Here is a 16,368-nt window from a genome sequence, read left to right as displayed (position 1 = left end):
CGTATTTTTGACTGTACATTGTTATTGGTATGTACTTGTTAAACTTGACAGTATTAAGAAAACAGCAGTTTGCGCTAATCAGAGGCAAAAACAACCTCAGTACATCAGGTTGTTAAATGAAAAGTAAACTTTATTATTCCTGAACCACAAAATAGACTTCTTTGGTTGTACAAATTCACTAGTTACAGTCCTGAATGAGCTCTATTCCCAGACCTTTTGTCCCACCCTCTTTAGCAAAAAAAAAGTAAAATAAAAAAATCCTCCCCACCAAGACAAGAAAACAATGAGAGCTCAAACTCTTTTGCTCTGAAAAAGTAAAAATGTAGTGAATCCCATTATCTCATTTGTTACAGAAAACCAACTTCTCTTTTTTTTCTCTCAAACTACATCATTTACAAAAAAAAAAATCCAAAAAAAAAAAATCAATGATGCGCAATCCCAAACTGTTATTAACCAAAACTGATTTTCAGTCAATGAGAGCAACACAAAAGCTAAGATTAGTAAAATTAAATAAAAAGATTTCATATGTTTGACAGGTTCATTGGGACAGTGTTGATTGCAGCCAGGGTGGTGAACAACTGATTTGAGAACAGCGAAATAAAACATGTTTATTTGAAGGAATAATAAAAGTATATTGTCCTAGTCCTCACACAGGATTGACACTAAAATTGCAATAAGCAATAAACCAATATACACACAGGGATCAGTCAGTCAAGACCCTGGTAGAATCATCTACACCCTCCAGACTTTAGTTTGGTCTTGGGGCAGAAAGGCTCAGTTTCAACTGATTTTTGCTGCTTTTTTTTTTTTTAAAGCATTTATACATTATTCACAAAATGAGCTTTTTAGTGGCTTTATAAGTTCAACCAATTAAAATGTAGATTAGAAAACACCTACTACCTTCACACACCTGTCAGAGTAAGATAAAGAAAAGATATGAGGAAGATTTGTAGATGTTAATAGAGACCAATCTCAGATGATTTGATTGCTTCCTCGCACTCCCAAAATGGTACCAAATGTTTATGGAGAGTTGAGTGTTTGTCAGTGTGAAATTCTCCACTCTGGTCACTCAGTGTAGCAAAGGGAATGATTCAGTTTATAGATATACAACATGGCCCAGAACAAGGAGTAGAAAAAAATGGAGAACGCATTTTAGGTGATTAAAATCACCAAAGGAACAAAAAGGAAAACATTATCCACTTCATTTTACTCTCCAAGTCCAGTCAAGGAAGACTAGAGATTAATCAAAAGGTTTAGAATGACGCTACTCAATATAGTAGGTCCATCTTTATGATATGGCATGATCATACACATTCCGAAAAGGTCTAGAACAGATCTTTGAATAAGGTCAGACGCAACCTTTCAAAAATATTACATTCATTTGCATCACCTTAAAAGAGAATTCTGTTATGAAACTGATATGGATATAAAATGGAAAAAAAAAAACTTTATGTCAAGGCCTCATTTCAATCTTAAAATGTTGCGTGCAACAAAATGTATACCAATCCCAAAATTCATCACAAAATAACAAGTAATCAGCTTATACACATGTCAAATAGCCTCAATTTGTTCCTATATTGTACTGGATTCCCATAGATTAAAAACAGTATATTACATCAATAAATTACATTTAAAAGGAATAAAAGCTTTCTTTCTGATAGTGAATTAAAACAACAAAAGTGAAATTCCGGCTTACATGGGCAGTGAAGGTAGCAGTATCTGGTAGCAGATAGAAGGTATAGAAGGTAGCAGTTGTCTGCAAACTAAATATCCCAAAACATGAACACGGATACATTAAAAAATCTCCTTTTCTGCCTTTCCACATTTCACCCAGAACATTTTCTAGACAATGTTTTCAAAGTGTTTAGAAAAACCCACAGCATCTCATAAAACAATTCTGCTTCTAAAATGGTGACAGACAGAAAAATTGAGTACAATGGGTAAATGAATCCGCCACCCTCTGGCCCTTTCATAGCAATCCTTTTCAACTGAAAAGGCAAGACTAGCATTTGGGAGAAGCCCATCAGCTCACCCCCCAACCTGTGTTGTCGGCACTGAAATAAGAGTGGTTTAATATGTGTACATCTTTTAGTATTAGATGATCACCATGTGTCTTTTATCTTCACAGTTCAGATGCATTAGTGTATGTGTGTGTGTATGGTTACGTGGGCACAGGAGCCTCCAGGCTGCGGCGGCCCTGTCGTAGTTTGCGCTTGTTACTGTAGAGAGCCATCTCCTCTAGAGCAGATGTGGTGGCCACGGGAACTTCTGTATCTACAAAAAAAAAATGTATATATTATCGTGCAAGAGGAAGAAGATTCTTTAACGCTGCACAAAAGAAATTTGCCATCTCCATCTGCCAGCTTTTATAACAATAACATTGATGCCTTCTTTTATTTACACTTCCAAACCATCCCATTATCTTGAAGCCCCACACCATCCGATTTCAGTTCTAAACCCCTAAACTCCCGCAAAGCAGTGATTCAGGAGAGCCATTCGATGATGCATAAGCTGAAAGGCGGAGCTGCACACCATGCGGAAAAAACCCTGCAGAGCACTGACGACATTTGGGTGCCTTATCAAGACACCGTGATTGAGGTTAGAAGCACACAGATAAAAATACATGTATATATAAGTGTACTCTTCAGCAATATCCTCTTGATTATAAAATGAATGCCCATTTTAATGAAAATTGCAGTGAAAGATCTGTTAGATGTACAAACAACAGGTTCACCAATTTTTCAAAATGTAATAAAACATGCAAGCTGCAAATAAATAAATAATTACACATTAGTATTTTACCGCAGCAGAGAGAATATTGCAGGGTTGTGTTATGCACAACAGGGATGCACAATATATCAGAACTATAACGGTTATTGGTCGATATTAAAGTTTTTTTTAAAGAATTTAATCTTATTACACAGCTCTCTGGACTACTTGATTCTAACATGTCAGATGTGACATTCCAAATGATATTTCCTAATAATGGCCGTCGTCAATAGCAAAACTATAAGAGAGCTTATATTGCGCTCTCTCTCTTTCATTAAAACTCAACTGGTAACATCTTGCATCTTATCGACTATTGAAAATGAAATTGGAGCACATTTGTATTAAAATACTGTATTATTGTTGAAGAGTTCGTATTGTTGCCAGAATGATTGTTTTGTACTATAATGGATTCTAAAATAATAAACAGGTAAGATTTTTTTCATCTCAAATCAATATTTATGTCCACGTCTCGAGGCTTTTCACCAAATAAGTGATATGACTGTTATACCGTAAATGTTTTTTTGCTGGTTCAAAGCTCAAAGCCACACGCAAGGAACTCTTTTTCTTTGTGGAAGCTTAACAAGTGAGCAAATAAAATATTTAAACTTAAATCTATATTTTGCATCCAGTTATTTACCGTATGCAGCTGTGTAATAAGTGGGATAATGTACATCTAGCCAGTTATGGCAAAAATTATTTTGCAAAAACAACCAAGCAGTAAGTACAATATTCCTGACATGTCGTTTGATATTGGATATATTATAGTGCATGCTCTTTTTCTGTTTTTACATTAAACAACTCATTTAAGAACAGCATTAACTCAAATGTTAATCTATAATGCACATCTAAAAATTTCATACTACAATTATTGTACTTGTAGCATTTTTAAACGATAGAATATGGACCATCGATCGGTTTTCAGCCATAAAAAATAAATAAAATAAATATCGGCTAAGAAGTTATGTGACTCTGTTGATCACTGCAGTTACACTACATCAAAAAGAAGGTAGCTGTTTAAATCTTCATCTATTATATGACTTATGTTACTATTTTGGCCAACTACAGCATGTGGCATTGCATACAGATTGCTAGAATTCACATGCAGATCATGTCGTCAGGTTGTGGTTTAGACACACCTATTTTGAAAAATTGGTAGAACTCTTAATCAAGTAACCTTGGTTCTTCAAAAACAGGTTAAGGAATTATAGCTCAGCTGAACCTTGCTAATTTTGAAGAAATTGCAGACTATCCACCTTTTTTTTAAGATTATGAAAGGCACTTCCAGTATGGGAATTTCCATTAAAAAATACTGAAACATATAATTTTAAATCATAAGGTTGCCTTATAAATAATCCTTATTTGTCAGTTTGACTGAATGAGCTGTAAAATTTCCTTTGTGTGCTATTTTCAGATTTCAGGAGAATAACGCAAGACTTTTTTAATGTGACTTCGTATAACAAGAATATCTACGGAAAGCGCTCTTTTTAGTTGCTGCATTCTTTTTCACCTGATTTTATTTTTTCCTTTGTATTCTGCTGTAACAGTATGAAAAAAGACAACATACTGGTAATTTGTGGTCTGCTGTCCCGATTTAATTTACCATATATCCCATGAATAATTCACTGGAATGCACTAAGAATCTCTCGTTTTTCTCCAAATCCTTTCCAGGTTTGTTTTCACACGGATGCTTTAAAATGTGATTGTCTCCGCTCTTCACTTTTTATCTGTATTAGCAGTGTTAACTGTAATGTTTCTAAAGCAGGTAAATATAAGATTTATTATCTGTCAAAATGAGATTAATAATTTTGAAATATCACGCAATGTTCCTACAGTGATATTTAACACGTTCGTAATATTGCTGCGGAAAATCGAACTTTTGGGGTTATTCCGGTTCTGTTGTAGTAATTTGTCACAACTTTTAGATTTCCCTTTAATGTTCGATGGTTGAAGGGCGAGTAGAAAAATGTAATCTCATGATACCCAGTTTTTGAAAAAGCTTATTGCGTTCATAGACCAAACCTTTCGCTGATTGTTTACAGTTTAATGGAAGTTACTCCCATAACTCGAGCAAAGCGTCATGGGGCTTAGAAAAAAGGTGGATAAGTTTAGCCCATAATCAAGTGCAGTACAGCAGGCTTCTTATCAAAAACTAATGCATATGAACACACGCACACACACAGACACACACACTCACACACGAACAGATCTCCTACCAATATTAGAAGAGCATTTATCCAAGGAAGTCTCCTGTGTCAAGGGGAAAATAACTGTAAGCAAAGTACTAGTGAACACAAAGATACCCAGAAGACTGTATTCACTCAGAGGATCTTACCTGGGTTACTGGAGGTATCATCCATGAAGCGCACATCATCACCTGCACCAGGGGACTGCAAGAGAGAGACAGAGTGTAAGAGGAGGAAACGGAGTTCAGTACGAATTCAACAGCTCATCTTTTCTTTCCTGCCCAAAAGACAAATACCAGAGCAAAACTTTCAGGTGTCTCCCATGAATAGCTCTTTTTGGCTGAATTGCAAAAATGCTAGGTGTAAATATTCAGTCTAAAAAGACAAATGTAAATGACAAGATGAGGTATTTAGAACGGCACAGCGGTCGGTTGGATCAACAGGCTCTAGACATCTGAGCCACAGAGCTGTAAGCGGACAGACTTATTGAGGGACATCTATATTAAAATAAGGTCCATAAGGCCTGCAAACTTCTCGTGCTCCTGTCGAGGTCCAGTTAAATGTTGTTAAAGGATTGGCCTAATGCTGAAAATGTCCCCAAAACTCTTCATCTTTTTCAGGGCAGATCATTTTAAGAATTGGAAGAAAATTTATAACATACTAAGCTCTGCTTTTCAAAGTCTGCTTAAAACTTCACACAACAGTCCCTGCAAAATCTCACAACACAGGCATGCTGAACAAACCTTCACCCCCACCGAAAACACATTGCCAACCAGTCCCCCACCCCGCCCCCCGAATAACCCAGAGAACTATATTAAACAGTCAGGGTGAAGGTGCTTCTTCACACAGTAACTCACATAAAAACAACATAGTAAACACTCAGTCAAATCATGGCAATCTCAAAAGGCCACCAAATAGCATATAAGGATTTATCAGACTTCCTGCATATGGTTTTGCTTCAATCCAGAGTGCAGTAAATTAGGATCGACTAGAGGCATTTTGAATGACTCACTTTTAACAATCCAACAAAACAAATGCATCTAGGCTTTATAGGCAACTTTAAAAGGGAACAACTTGCACTAGAAAAGTTCAAATGTTTGAGGAGTTCAAATGTTCACATTTTAAATGTTTCCGATGAATTTCTTAAAAACAACTTGCCACAATCTTTTAAATATTAATGCATGTTTGTAATGTATATCCTTGTAAGCTTGTGAAATGTGTGTAATTTATACTAAAATGGAAAATCATTTTTACACACACTTCTAAAGCTTCTAAAAACGAGAGACACTCAATAACTAGTAACATTTATTACAAATAATGGCATGGTGTGGTTGGAGAGAACGAAAAACTTTCTGAGAAAAATCAAAAAGCAAGTTATAAAGTTTTGGCAGCATATCTAAGAAGGGAAAAGCAGCAGGAACTGCTTGAGAATAAAAAAGTTTATTGCAAAGAATATTTAGAAAATAAAAATACAATTCTTGGACACTATATAAACTATTGATATTACTATTGTTATCTGTCACTCTGGTTAAAAGCTCTATTCAACGACAACACCATGAGTTAGACTAACTGACTTCAGTTGCCTGACTATACAGACATTATTTGGGGTCTGCTTCTGTCTGCACAGGACGATTTGAGGGCCAAAAACATGACATTGTGAATGTAGTCTAAAGACACACTTTTCCAGCATAACTTGTCAAGTAAATAATACAAAAACGTGTGCTCCACCAAACCAAACCAAAAAAAAAAAAAAACCTGCTTAGCAAATCAGAGCATTAATTATCCCTTTCAAAGATCCAATAAAGACTTGTTGATTTTTATTCATTGAAACAATCCAGATCCAGCAGATCTAAATCAGCAATATGTTGTCAACACCATAAATGTGTTAGCTGAATCTTCATACAAAAATAAATGCTACATTCATTCGTAATTGCTTCATTCATTACTTAATTTCAATTTAGTGGCACCAATTTAGACACCAGTTTGACAGATTGTGTCAGTCTCACAGATTTGGTGGTCTTTTGGTCCAGTACCAGAGGAAGTGTATTGGAACATTAACCTCAACCAACATGCCCAATTTTCCTTCATACAAAGATCCCGAAACACAACAACAAAACACCAAGAAACACGATGTTACATTGTTCCCATGACACCCTGCATCCCCGATAGAACTGTCTCTCCCAGTGACATCACATGGCAGAGCCACATTCAGCTCTTTTGAGAGCGAGTGTGGAGGGCCGCACACAGAGTGGAGGGAGGGAGAGGACAATGCAATGCTCTTTTCTTTTTTAGTGCATTAGTATGTTATCCCATATTTTGGATTGACGCAAAGCCCACGGACCAATCTGTAAGCCCCGCCTCAACGCTACATCTGCATAACCAGAAGAGAAGCACATGGTATTGACGATAATGTAAGCAGATTAAGAACAGGATGATTTTAAGTAGTGGAAATGGTCCTTAGAGCCAAAAACTAAACCCAAATTGCTGACAACTAAGATCCAGAATGATGCTTAAAGCTGCAGTAACATGAATGACCATGCTGCTCACGATGGCGAGTAGAGGGCCTGAATAGTTAATAGTTTTGAACTAGTTGTCAGAAGGGCCAGGGAGAGGAGGAGCAGGGGAAGCAGGGAAAGCCAGGAGGACAGGAGTGGATCAAAGGGTTCGGGCAGACTGGACTCCTCGACGCTTTGCATGCAGGCAATACCTGAATGTCGTAAACGGGTTTGGAAGAAGGAATGGCAGCGAATTGTCGGTAGTCAAACTTCTTTTCTGACAGGGACTAAAAGGACAGCAAACAGGCATAAGCAGTGGAGACATGGAAAGAGAGAAAGGGGGAAATCAACATTGCAAAAGAGAGATGGCAGGATGGACGAAGGGAAGGACAAGAGGGTGAGAAGCAGAGACATGTAGAAGTACAAGGAAGGAAGAAGAAAGGGCGACAAAGAAAAGAGATAAAGATCATGGATGATGTTCTACCTGCTATGGACATGACTGTTAGAGTAAAGAATCACTTTTTTTATCATAAAAAGTAAAAAAAAATTGTTTGGCATTCTAGTAAGGGGATTAGTCACAACTACATTACTGTTAAAATTACTACATTACAATTCAAAATGTGCTGTTTGCTCTGTACTAAATGGAAAATATAAATAACAATAGCCTCATACCAGTCTGCCTGGTGAAGTCACTGCCCGTGGACTGATATCTGTTTAGGAAACAACAATGGATAAATGTAACACATTTGCATGTTAAAAATGAACCAGCATCACCCAACAGAGCATGAAAACAGAGCTCAGCATTGTTTTGTTGTTCAGATCAATTTAAATGAGATCATCATCACCACCTTCCATTGGTGTTGGAGAGGGTGTGGGCGCAGGTGACGGTGACTCCGACAGCTGATCCAACGTTCCACGCTTCTTCCCCTCTTTAGACTTGGCAATGACCATCTGGGCCTTCAAAGCATCCTGCTCTAGAGACTTCATCCTGGAAAGAGAGTGAGATACAGTGAGGCACAGAGAGTGAAGGAGAAATGCAAACGGTGTGTGGAGAGAGGCAGAATGAGAGATGAAAGAGGAAGAGGTGCTGTGCACACTGATTGGTTAATACAGGAGATGTAAATTTGATGGAGGCTGTCAAAAATGTGAAAAAGTTATGAGAAAGGATCACAAAGTAGAGATGCACCGATTAGGTCTCATTTGTTGGTGGAACTTCAGTTTCTCTCCTAATGTAAGCCTTTTTCAAACACAAAGCTCAAATGTATTTACATCTTTGAGACACCAGGGGCCGGTTGCATAAACATATAAATAAGCAATTAGTTATGGCTAATCAGTCTTACTTTCCAAGTACCAATCTACCTTTTTATGTAAACTGACATAAAAAAAAAACTGACATTTTGTAAAAAAAAAAGTTTTGGTAGTAGATGACTAACTTGTAAGACTAAGTCTAAGTGGTTTATGCACCCGGCCACAGGACATTACTATGGTTATTTTAACAGCATTCTGTTTAGCTTTGGCTTTATATGATCACAATGTACTTTACTTTTTAAATATTTATGTAACTTCTAAAACAAATTGTCTGGAGATTGTTCATATAATGGCAGTGGAAAGTGACCACAAAAGTATCGCAGGATGATCCCATTTGACTGGTGGCCGCTGGTTTGCTGTAAATGACTGCATGTTCATGAGACTATATTAGCACAGGGTGAGTAGGTGAGTAAATAATGGATGCATTTAAATTTTTGAGTGAACTATTTTTTCAAGCCACAAACATACGCATACAATTTAGTCCAAAAAGTCCGATTTAGTCTCTTTGTAGTGCACTCAAAGTCCATTCACAGACCATATGCACAACCATTACAAAATCCCAAGCTCCAATCTTTAATCAGTATAATATTATTGTGCTATTATTTCAGATTTAGCCAAACCTAAACATCATATAGCCTAAAAAAAGGTGTAAAAACTGTAGTTGGTCATTTTACTGTTGGTTAGGCAGCTCTTTTAGTCTAAGAGGATGGTTTTTGGCCACAATATCTTGCAATGTGGAAGAAAAAACACATTTAAGTGATTATTGAAATCCGCCTGCATGTGAAAAATATTTGAAGTTTTTACATGCTTCACTGTTAAACAGCTTCTATATGAAGGAACCAAGTATCAATGGTTCCTTTACATAGAAGACAATTTTAATGAAGGTCTTAGTATTGTCTAGAACTAGTATCAGTGCACCTCTAATAAAAATAACTGCAAGCAACTTTAACAACAGCAAAGAAAAACATGTTATTAGGACAACATGGGACCTTTACTGATACACAGATGGGAGGAAAATTGAACGAGAAAAGAGAAAGAGGGTGTGCGTCACCAAACTAAACAATAAATAAAATAGCACACGTGCAAAAGCAGTAGTGGGTTCTTGTAGGGCATGTTCATTGTTCAGAAAAGCCGCTACAAAACTTCCGTTACACACTATGCACTATAAAATGTCCACAAGAACCAAGCACCCCAAGCAGTGACAAGCATCAGAGCTAAGCCCCCATGATCCTTTCTGGCTGTTAAGGGCAGACCTGGGCTGACAGGAAGAGGAGGAGCAGGAATTGGGAGGGGTTGCAGCACTGCCTAGTGATGCCCTCACACGGGACTGGTAGAGCCGCTTAGCCAGGTCTTGCTCATACTGCCTTACGTCCTCCTCTAGACCATAAGGCCTTGGGAGCAGCAAGTAAGAAAGTAGAGAGGATAGAAAACAATAACACACAAAGAAAAGGGAAGAGAGGAAGGAGCACAGATGAAAGAAAACACTCTGTAATGGACAGTATAGATTAAGGAGAGGTTTACATTGAAACTGAGGGCCATCAAAGACAAATGCACAACGTATATCTGTGTGTGTAAATATAATGTATATTTTCTCTATTTGAACAATGTGAAAATGTCTTTGAAAGCCCTGTTCATCAAGGGGAAGACATGAGAAACAGGGTAAGTTTTTAATAAAAGCCCGGAGAAAAAGATGAGATTTAGGCACCACAAGTGGACAGCTCTTTCAAGATCAGCGTTAAAGAGCCATGGATGAGACTGGAGAGCAAAATGCTCCTAATGTGATACATTTTCATATAACACATCATTCACTGTGGCCATTATACCTGGCTGCTCTCCACATGGCCCTCTTCTCTGCTTCCAGGGCTCGTTTTTCAGCAGGCGACAGCTCCTTGTCCATAGCGACGGCAAGCTCCGGGCTCTGCATGCGTAACCGATCTTGCTGCCTACGCTCTGCCTTGGCCGTACGAATCGGAGCCACAGATTCACCGGGATAAACCGGGATCAAACTGTTAAGACAAACACTGGGTTCAAGCATTTTAAATATCCTGAAACAGCACCAAACAGTTTAGCTCTGAGAATTAGCATTCACCCCGTCATGGAGTTGGGTCTCTGCTCCAGTCTGAAGCCGTCTTCCATTGAATTTCGCTGAGAGTTGCCTTTACCGTCGACAGAAGAAGGACTGGGGAGCAAAAAAAAAACAACTTTACTAGGGATGCACTGATGTATTGTTTAGCTGATAAAAGCAATTATCTGAAAAAATCGGAAATTGACAGATAAGCAGCCGATGATTAAGACAGACGTATCCTCCCAATCAAAAGGGGGCAGTGAAACATATCAGACTGCAATTCATACGGTGTGTCAAGTTTGTCTCTTGCATACAATAAACGATTTAATGCAATCTCACTTTAACACATTTTTACTAAATTGCTCCGTTAACACAGGTTCTATTTGACTCTATGCAAGGGTTGCCAAGTACGCAGTTTTTACATCCATTAATTGTAAAGAGCTGTTTTATTTAATATATTTTTTACAATATTACTGTTTATAGTATAGTAGTATATATTTTGTTATGCATTTATTTTATTAATCAAAGATATCAGGATGGCAGTTTTAGATGTTTTGAGTGTTTTCTGTCATCAAAATTACAATGATAAAATACTACCTAATGAGAACAACTTTGCAACTATGAAAATCTAGCAAATGATTCAGCAAAATAATCTCACCCTGAGCTGCCACAGTGGCTGGGAGGCGTGGCACTATAGCTTGGAGGTGTGGCACACTGCCGTGGAGATGGGGAACTGTGACTTCCCAAGCTCTCCACCTTGTACTCCACACCATCAAGTATAACCTTTCCGTGTGCCTTCATATCTGCCACCTGTTTTGCCAGATCTTCCTCCTCATCCTCCTCGTCTTCATCCAGCATATACTCTTGTGCACTCTGTTCAATTCGCTTTGCTGAGGAAAGTCATTGACGCACAATTTAGCATGATTCACCCATGAACTCAAGTTACTGTACACTTGACAACTACACAGACACAAACCTTCTTCCTCTTTCATTTTCTTCAAGTCCTCTTCTCCCACAAGTGAGATGCGAGGTTTAGGTTTGTCTGGTGTCTGCTGCTTCACATCAATCTCAAAATATTTCTGTCTGTCTCTGAAGGAGCGCTGCTCTGGACTATCTCTGCCAAAAGACGGGGGAGTCTGGGAGAGAGTGAGTGAGAGAGAGAGATACGGACATTCAAGTTTCAGATCAATTCTAAAGAACGCTTTACATGCAACCAAATTTTACATGCATCCGGCATGCAAGAGCAGCTCCCATGATGTTTTGAAAATTCAGACAATGAGTAAGAATTTGCACAAAACTACCAAATATTTGCTGATCCACCACCATGATGATGCCTTAATTGCATAATTTGCTGGCATTGCAAAAAAGACTTAGATTATTGCTCTCCTGAAGCTTTGTCACCAATAATAACTGCCTTGATTCAGAGCAGAACACATTCTTTACCGAAATGCATGCTGCCGGATGATCTGGGTTCTTGACATTTCGGACACGCATGAATTACGTTAATTGTTGTGGTTCGAAGTGACATATACACCTGCACCACCACCTCTCAAGCTCAAGAGCATCCAAACTGTCAGAGTGGTTCTGCTGGAGACGAGCTGGGTACCTTCGACTCCACTGAGGGGCGAGACAGGCGTGGCACGGCTGCCAGGCTCCTGTACTCGCGGCGGTCCGATGAGAGGGAGAGACGAGAGCTGAGAGGACCACTGCCCTCACCATCACCCTCCTCAATAAACACCTCATTACTCAGCTCAGGCTGAAAGAGCCATCATGTACAGCATATCAACATCAAACAATGTTGCGTTCTTAAGTTGTGGTGAGTCAATACACACCAAATAAGGGTTATGTGTCAGGCTCATACTATCATGTTGACGAAAGGCTGGAATACACTACATGACTTTTAAAATCTGTCAAACTGTTCTGTCGGCAAACTCCCGCAAAACCATGTGCCTTATTGTTAGGAGACACATAAATGAAAACAATGGATGGAGTCATAGTCTGAAGCTTGAAAAAATCTGTCTATGTCCACCCGTGATTGTGACATCTGTGCAAACTCAGACTGGCCAAAACCTGCAGACTGACTTTCAGCAACTAGCCCTGATGCTTCCGAACTGAAAATCAGAGCAAAAACCAGGGATAAAATCAAGTAGTGTATTCCAGCTCTTTAAAAAATGTTACGGATTACAAAAATAGAAGACATACCTCTGGTGACGGTTGCTTTGCGCTGACATTGTTCCGTGGAGCATAAAGATCCTAACAAATGAGAGTGAAAAGGAAAGATGATTCAGTTAAGACACACTTGATACAAAACAAGTCCTGTTGGATGAGAGGACACACTTAACACATTGGAAGGAGTCACAATATCAAATAAAGAACATCAAACAACCAAGTGACAGATGAATGACACACATTAGTGACCCTGTGAAATGAACTCCTGGATTTGACAGCACCATACGAGTGACTCATGCACAACAACAGCAAATAGGAAACAAGCTCCCAAAGGAACAAGTGTCCAATGGGAAGACTCCCCAAACAGGAAGTATGGGTGACCAAGCACTGGATTACGGGGGAACCACACATGCTCACAACCTTGAGGAGCATTTGTCCTACCTGTGGGGGTTCCAGTACGGCCAGGGAGTGTGGCACAGCTGCGAAGGCCTTATATACCTGCTTGATATTGATGGGGTATTCCTCATGTGTGTCAGGGGATGGGGCACGAGGCTGTACGAGGGGTTGGAGGGGGGAAGGGGTCGAAGACGGAGGGGTGGAGGGGTAGAGAAACAGACAGAGGACAAAAAGGATGGAACAGCTAATGAGAGACAGAGCAGCAAAGGCAGAGCACAGGAGGAAAATGCAGGGCTAGACCGCATGCAGCCCACTCGCCAATGTCAATGGAAAGATGGAGGGAGAGGAGGAGAGAGATCGATAGTATGAGGGTGGTCTGTGGTTATGGTGACTGGGGAAAACGACTCTGGACGATATTTTAGTTTACACCGGTATCCTGAGATAATGCGAGTGTAAAACTTGCTGTGCAAACAATGTGGTTTGTGTGATTAGGGAAAGAAAAAAAATCCAAAAGAAGTGTCTTGATAGAAAACAGGCACAATGTTACTTGCAGTGAGAAGTTGATATGTCTTTGTTTTCTAAACAACCCGTTTCTTTGACCTGGATTATGGTGTGACCGTTTGTTAGGCTTAATAGGCACAGCGGTAATCACACCTTGGAATATATATGGAGAAAATAAAACAACAGTTGCGTTCTGTTGGTCTTTAGGCATTGGTAACTGAGGATGAAGGGGGAGCCTCATAAGGGTTCAGACAGTGGTGAGGGATCTTACAGTGGTCTGAGAGCTGATGGGAGAAAAGCCATGCTGGAAAGGGTTGGGGCTGCTGTGGCCATCCTGACTGGCTGGAGACACAGCGGGTCGCACCCTAGAGAGTGGCTGGATGGCACCAGGTTTAGTCTAGAAAGAGAGAGAAATTAAATAACATTATATCCAACTATCCACCATTTGGGTAACAAGATGCTGAAACTACTATAGCCAGGACAATTTCCAGTGAACTTTACTGTATTTGACATTTTGCATTGGCCTAATGATTGCAAGTTTAATATAATATGGTCGGTAATGTAATTCAGATTAATATTAGCATGAACTTGCTCTAGTATATATTAATAGATATCTACACTTTTGGACACTCACTGATGATGAATTATCCTTGGTGTTTGCATTTGAAGGGAACTGAATGTTTGACTGAAACACAAAAAAGAAAATTATGAACATGATGTAAAAATTAGTGAAAGAAAGAACGTTTTCACAGGATTTGCCGTTTCAAGTCCAGTAACTGCACATGTGGGCTTTCTTATATTATATTATAATTCAAAAGATTGGTAAGAGAAAAAAATTCTATTTCAAATAAATGTTCTTGTTCTTTTGAATTTTCATTAATCAAATACATTTTAATCATGGTTTCCAGAAAAACATGTTTTCAATTAATATTAATAATAAGAAATGTTTCTTGAGCATCAGATCATGTGACACTGAAGACTGGTGTAATGATGCTGAAAATTCACCTTTACCATAACAAGAATAAAATATATTTTAAATATATTAAATATAATTATTATAATTTAAAAAGTTTTCTGTGTTTACTATATTTTTTAATCAAATGAATGCAGCCTTTGTGATCATAAGATACTTTTTTATTCTTTTTTTTTAAATCACAAACCACAAACTTTGAACAGTATGGATATGGATATCATATTATCATTTGTTACATTCACTACATATGATTCCCAAGGTCTTATTACGCAGAGTTAATTTACAAAGCTGTAGTTACATGCTCAGTTGCTGGGTTTGGTGTAAATACTATAAGAGTCAAGCATTTCACTGCTGCAGAGAGCATGAAAAGCAGGACATGCTCAGTTACAGTCAGGCTCGTACACCATTCCTCTCTTAACATCTAATGCAAAGCCAAATGGAGCTAGTGCAGGACATACAAGGGCAGGTCAGCCCACTTACATATCGAACCTCTCTTCCAAGCATCGCAGAGGAAGATTTGTGGGACTGCTGAGAAATATGGAAATGTAATGATGACTGGTGGAATCAGAGCACATAGGCCATCAACCAGAATACTAACTTTATGAAGACATTAACTAGACCTGTAAAAAGTAGACCTGATAAATCTGTACAGCCTTCCCAATGGAAAATGTTTGAGAGCCACATGAAAACAAATGAGAAAAGAAAGGGTTGATAATGAAAAGGGAGTGAAACCGATTTAAGTGGGACTGACCTGCGAGTTGTGTGGAGAGTGTGCAGCATCTCGGACAGGACTGTCAATTCTGAGAAGCTCAGATGGTGAACCCTGAAATACAGAAAAATAAACACATCACTAGATCTAGTACAGGAAAGGAATTGCTCATTGTCAGTTAAGTATTTCACAAAGCAAGATGAGGTCTGCCATTTTCAATAAGCAAAATTTGCCAAATTACATAGTTTTATAGAAGCAGTTAATCTTGATTTGAGAGTAACAACAGCAAACCATAAACAACTGCACTTGATGACAAATGTGTTGTATTACGTGCCTCAGATCATCTGAAATCAAGCAGTGATGCCATAAAAAAGCATTCTTACCAACAGTGTCTACAACAATGTCATGCTACAGAAAACTGTTTTATGTTCATGTAAATGGCCAGTGGCAGGTCTGTATTTAAGGTGATGTGCCTTAGCCCTTCACCCTTTTTGTTCAGCACCTGTTGATTTCACATTCAAAGCATTCTCAGTCACTCTGGGAATGTTTAAATGCCTCACGACCATAGTTAAAGCACAATACAAAGTCTCATTTCTGCATCCGTTCCATTTTCAGCTTCACCTATTTTCTGAACATGGGAAATGTACATACATATGTATTTTTCTGTGAAAGAATTTTACAACCTAAGGATGTTTTCAAAGACACTGATAAGTCTGAAGCAGCTATTCAAGTCTTTGGATGGCATTTGAGATTAAGGTGGTATGTTAACTCTAAATAACTACTGATGACACACCATGCTT

The 16,368-nt window shown here is 38.5% G+C and overlaps 1 protein-coding gene across 50 annotated transcripts in view; it reads right to left on the bottom strand.

Moving 5' to 3' along the window:
- Window positions 1-109: 109 nt before the first annotated feature.
- Window positions 110-16,368, bottom strand: part of scrib (scribble planar cell polarity protein) — a 116,390-nt gene continuing 100,131 nt past the window's right edge. For 7 of the 50 annotated variants that reach the window (XM_077229212.1, XM_077229159.1, XM_077229158.1 and 4 more), the window contains 17 exons: window positions 15,611-15,682; window positions 15,340-15,387; window positions 14,521-14,571; window positions 14,158-14,283; window positions 13,431-13,541; window positions 13,023-13,073; window positions 12,427-12,576; window positions 11,797-11,956; window positions 11,479-11,710; window positions 10,845-10,934; window positions 10,579-10,761; window positions 10,009-10,146; window positions 8,296-8,435; window positions 8,120-8,157; window positions 7,660-7,734; window positions 5,102-5,156; window positions 110-2,274 (listed from right to left, as the gene is read on the bottom strand). In XM_077229212.1, the coding sequence (XP_077085327.1) occupies window positions 2,162-2,274; window positions 5,102-5,156; window positions 7,660-7,734; window positions 8,120-8,157; window positions 8,296-8,435; window positions 10,009-10,146; window positions 10,579-10,761; window positions 10,845-10,934; window positions 11,479-11,710; window positions 11,797-11,956; window positions 12,427-12,576; window positions 13,023-13,073; window positions 13,431-13,541; window positions 14,158-14,283; window positions 14,521-14,571; window positions 15,340-15,387; window positions 15,611-15,682 (1,833 nt within the window). In that variant the 3' untranslated portion in view covers window positions 110-2,161. Of the gene's footprint in view, window positions 2,275-4,982; window positions 5,017-5,101; window positions 5,157-7,659; window positions 7,735-8,119; window positions 8,158-8,295; window positions 8,436-10,008; window positions 10,147-10,578; window positions 10,762-10,844; window positions 10,935-11,478; window positions 11,711-11,796; window positions 11,957-12,426; window positions 12,577-13,022; window positions 13,074-13,430; window positions 13,542-14,157; window positions 14,284-14,520; window positions 14,572-15,339; window positions 15,388-15,610; window positions 15,683-16,368 lie in introns of all 50 variants that reach the window. The other 43 variants (XM_077229161.1, XM_077229162.1, XM_077229176.1 and 40 more) reach the window with 33 other exon arrangements.

The sequence above is a fragment of the Siphateles boraxobius genome, unplaced genomic scaffold (assembly GCF_051911475.1).
Source record: "Siphateles boraxobius isolate OS27281-9 unplaced genomic scaffold, OSU_SipBor_1 130, whole genome shotgun sequence".
Taxonomy (NCBI): domain Eukaryota; kingdom Metazoa; phylum Chordata; class Actinopteri; order Cypriniformes; family Leuciscidae; genus Siphateles; species Siphateles boraxobius.
The sequence above is the reverse complement of the archived record's forward strand: the minus strand, read 5'-3'. Positions and strand labels throughout refer to the sequence as shown.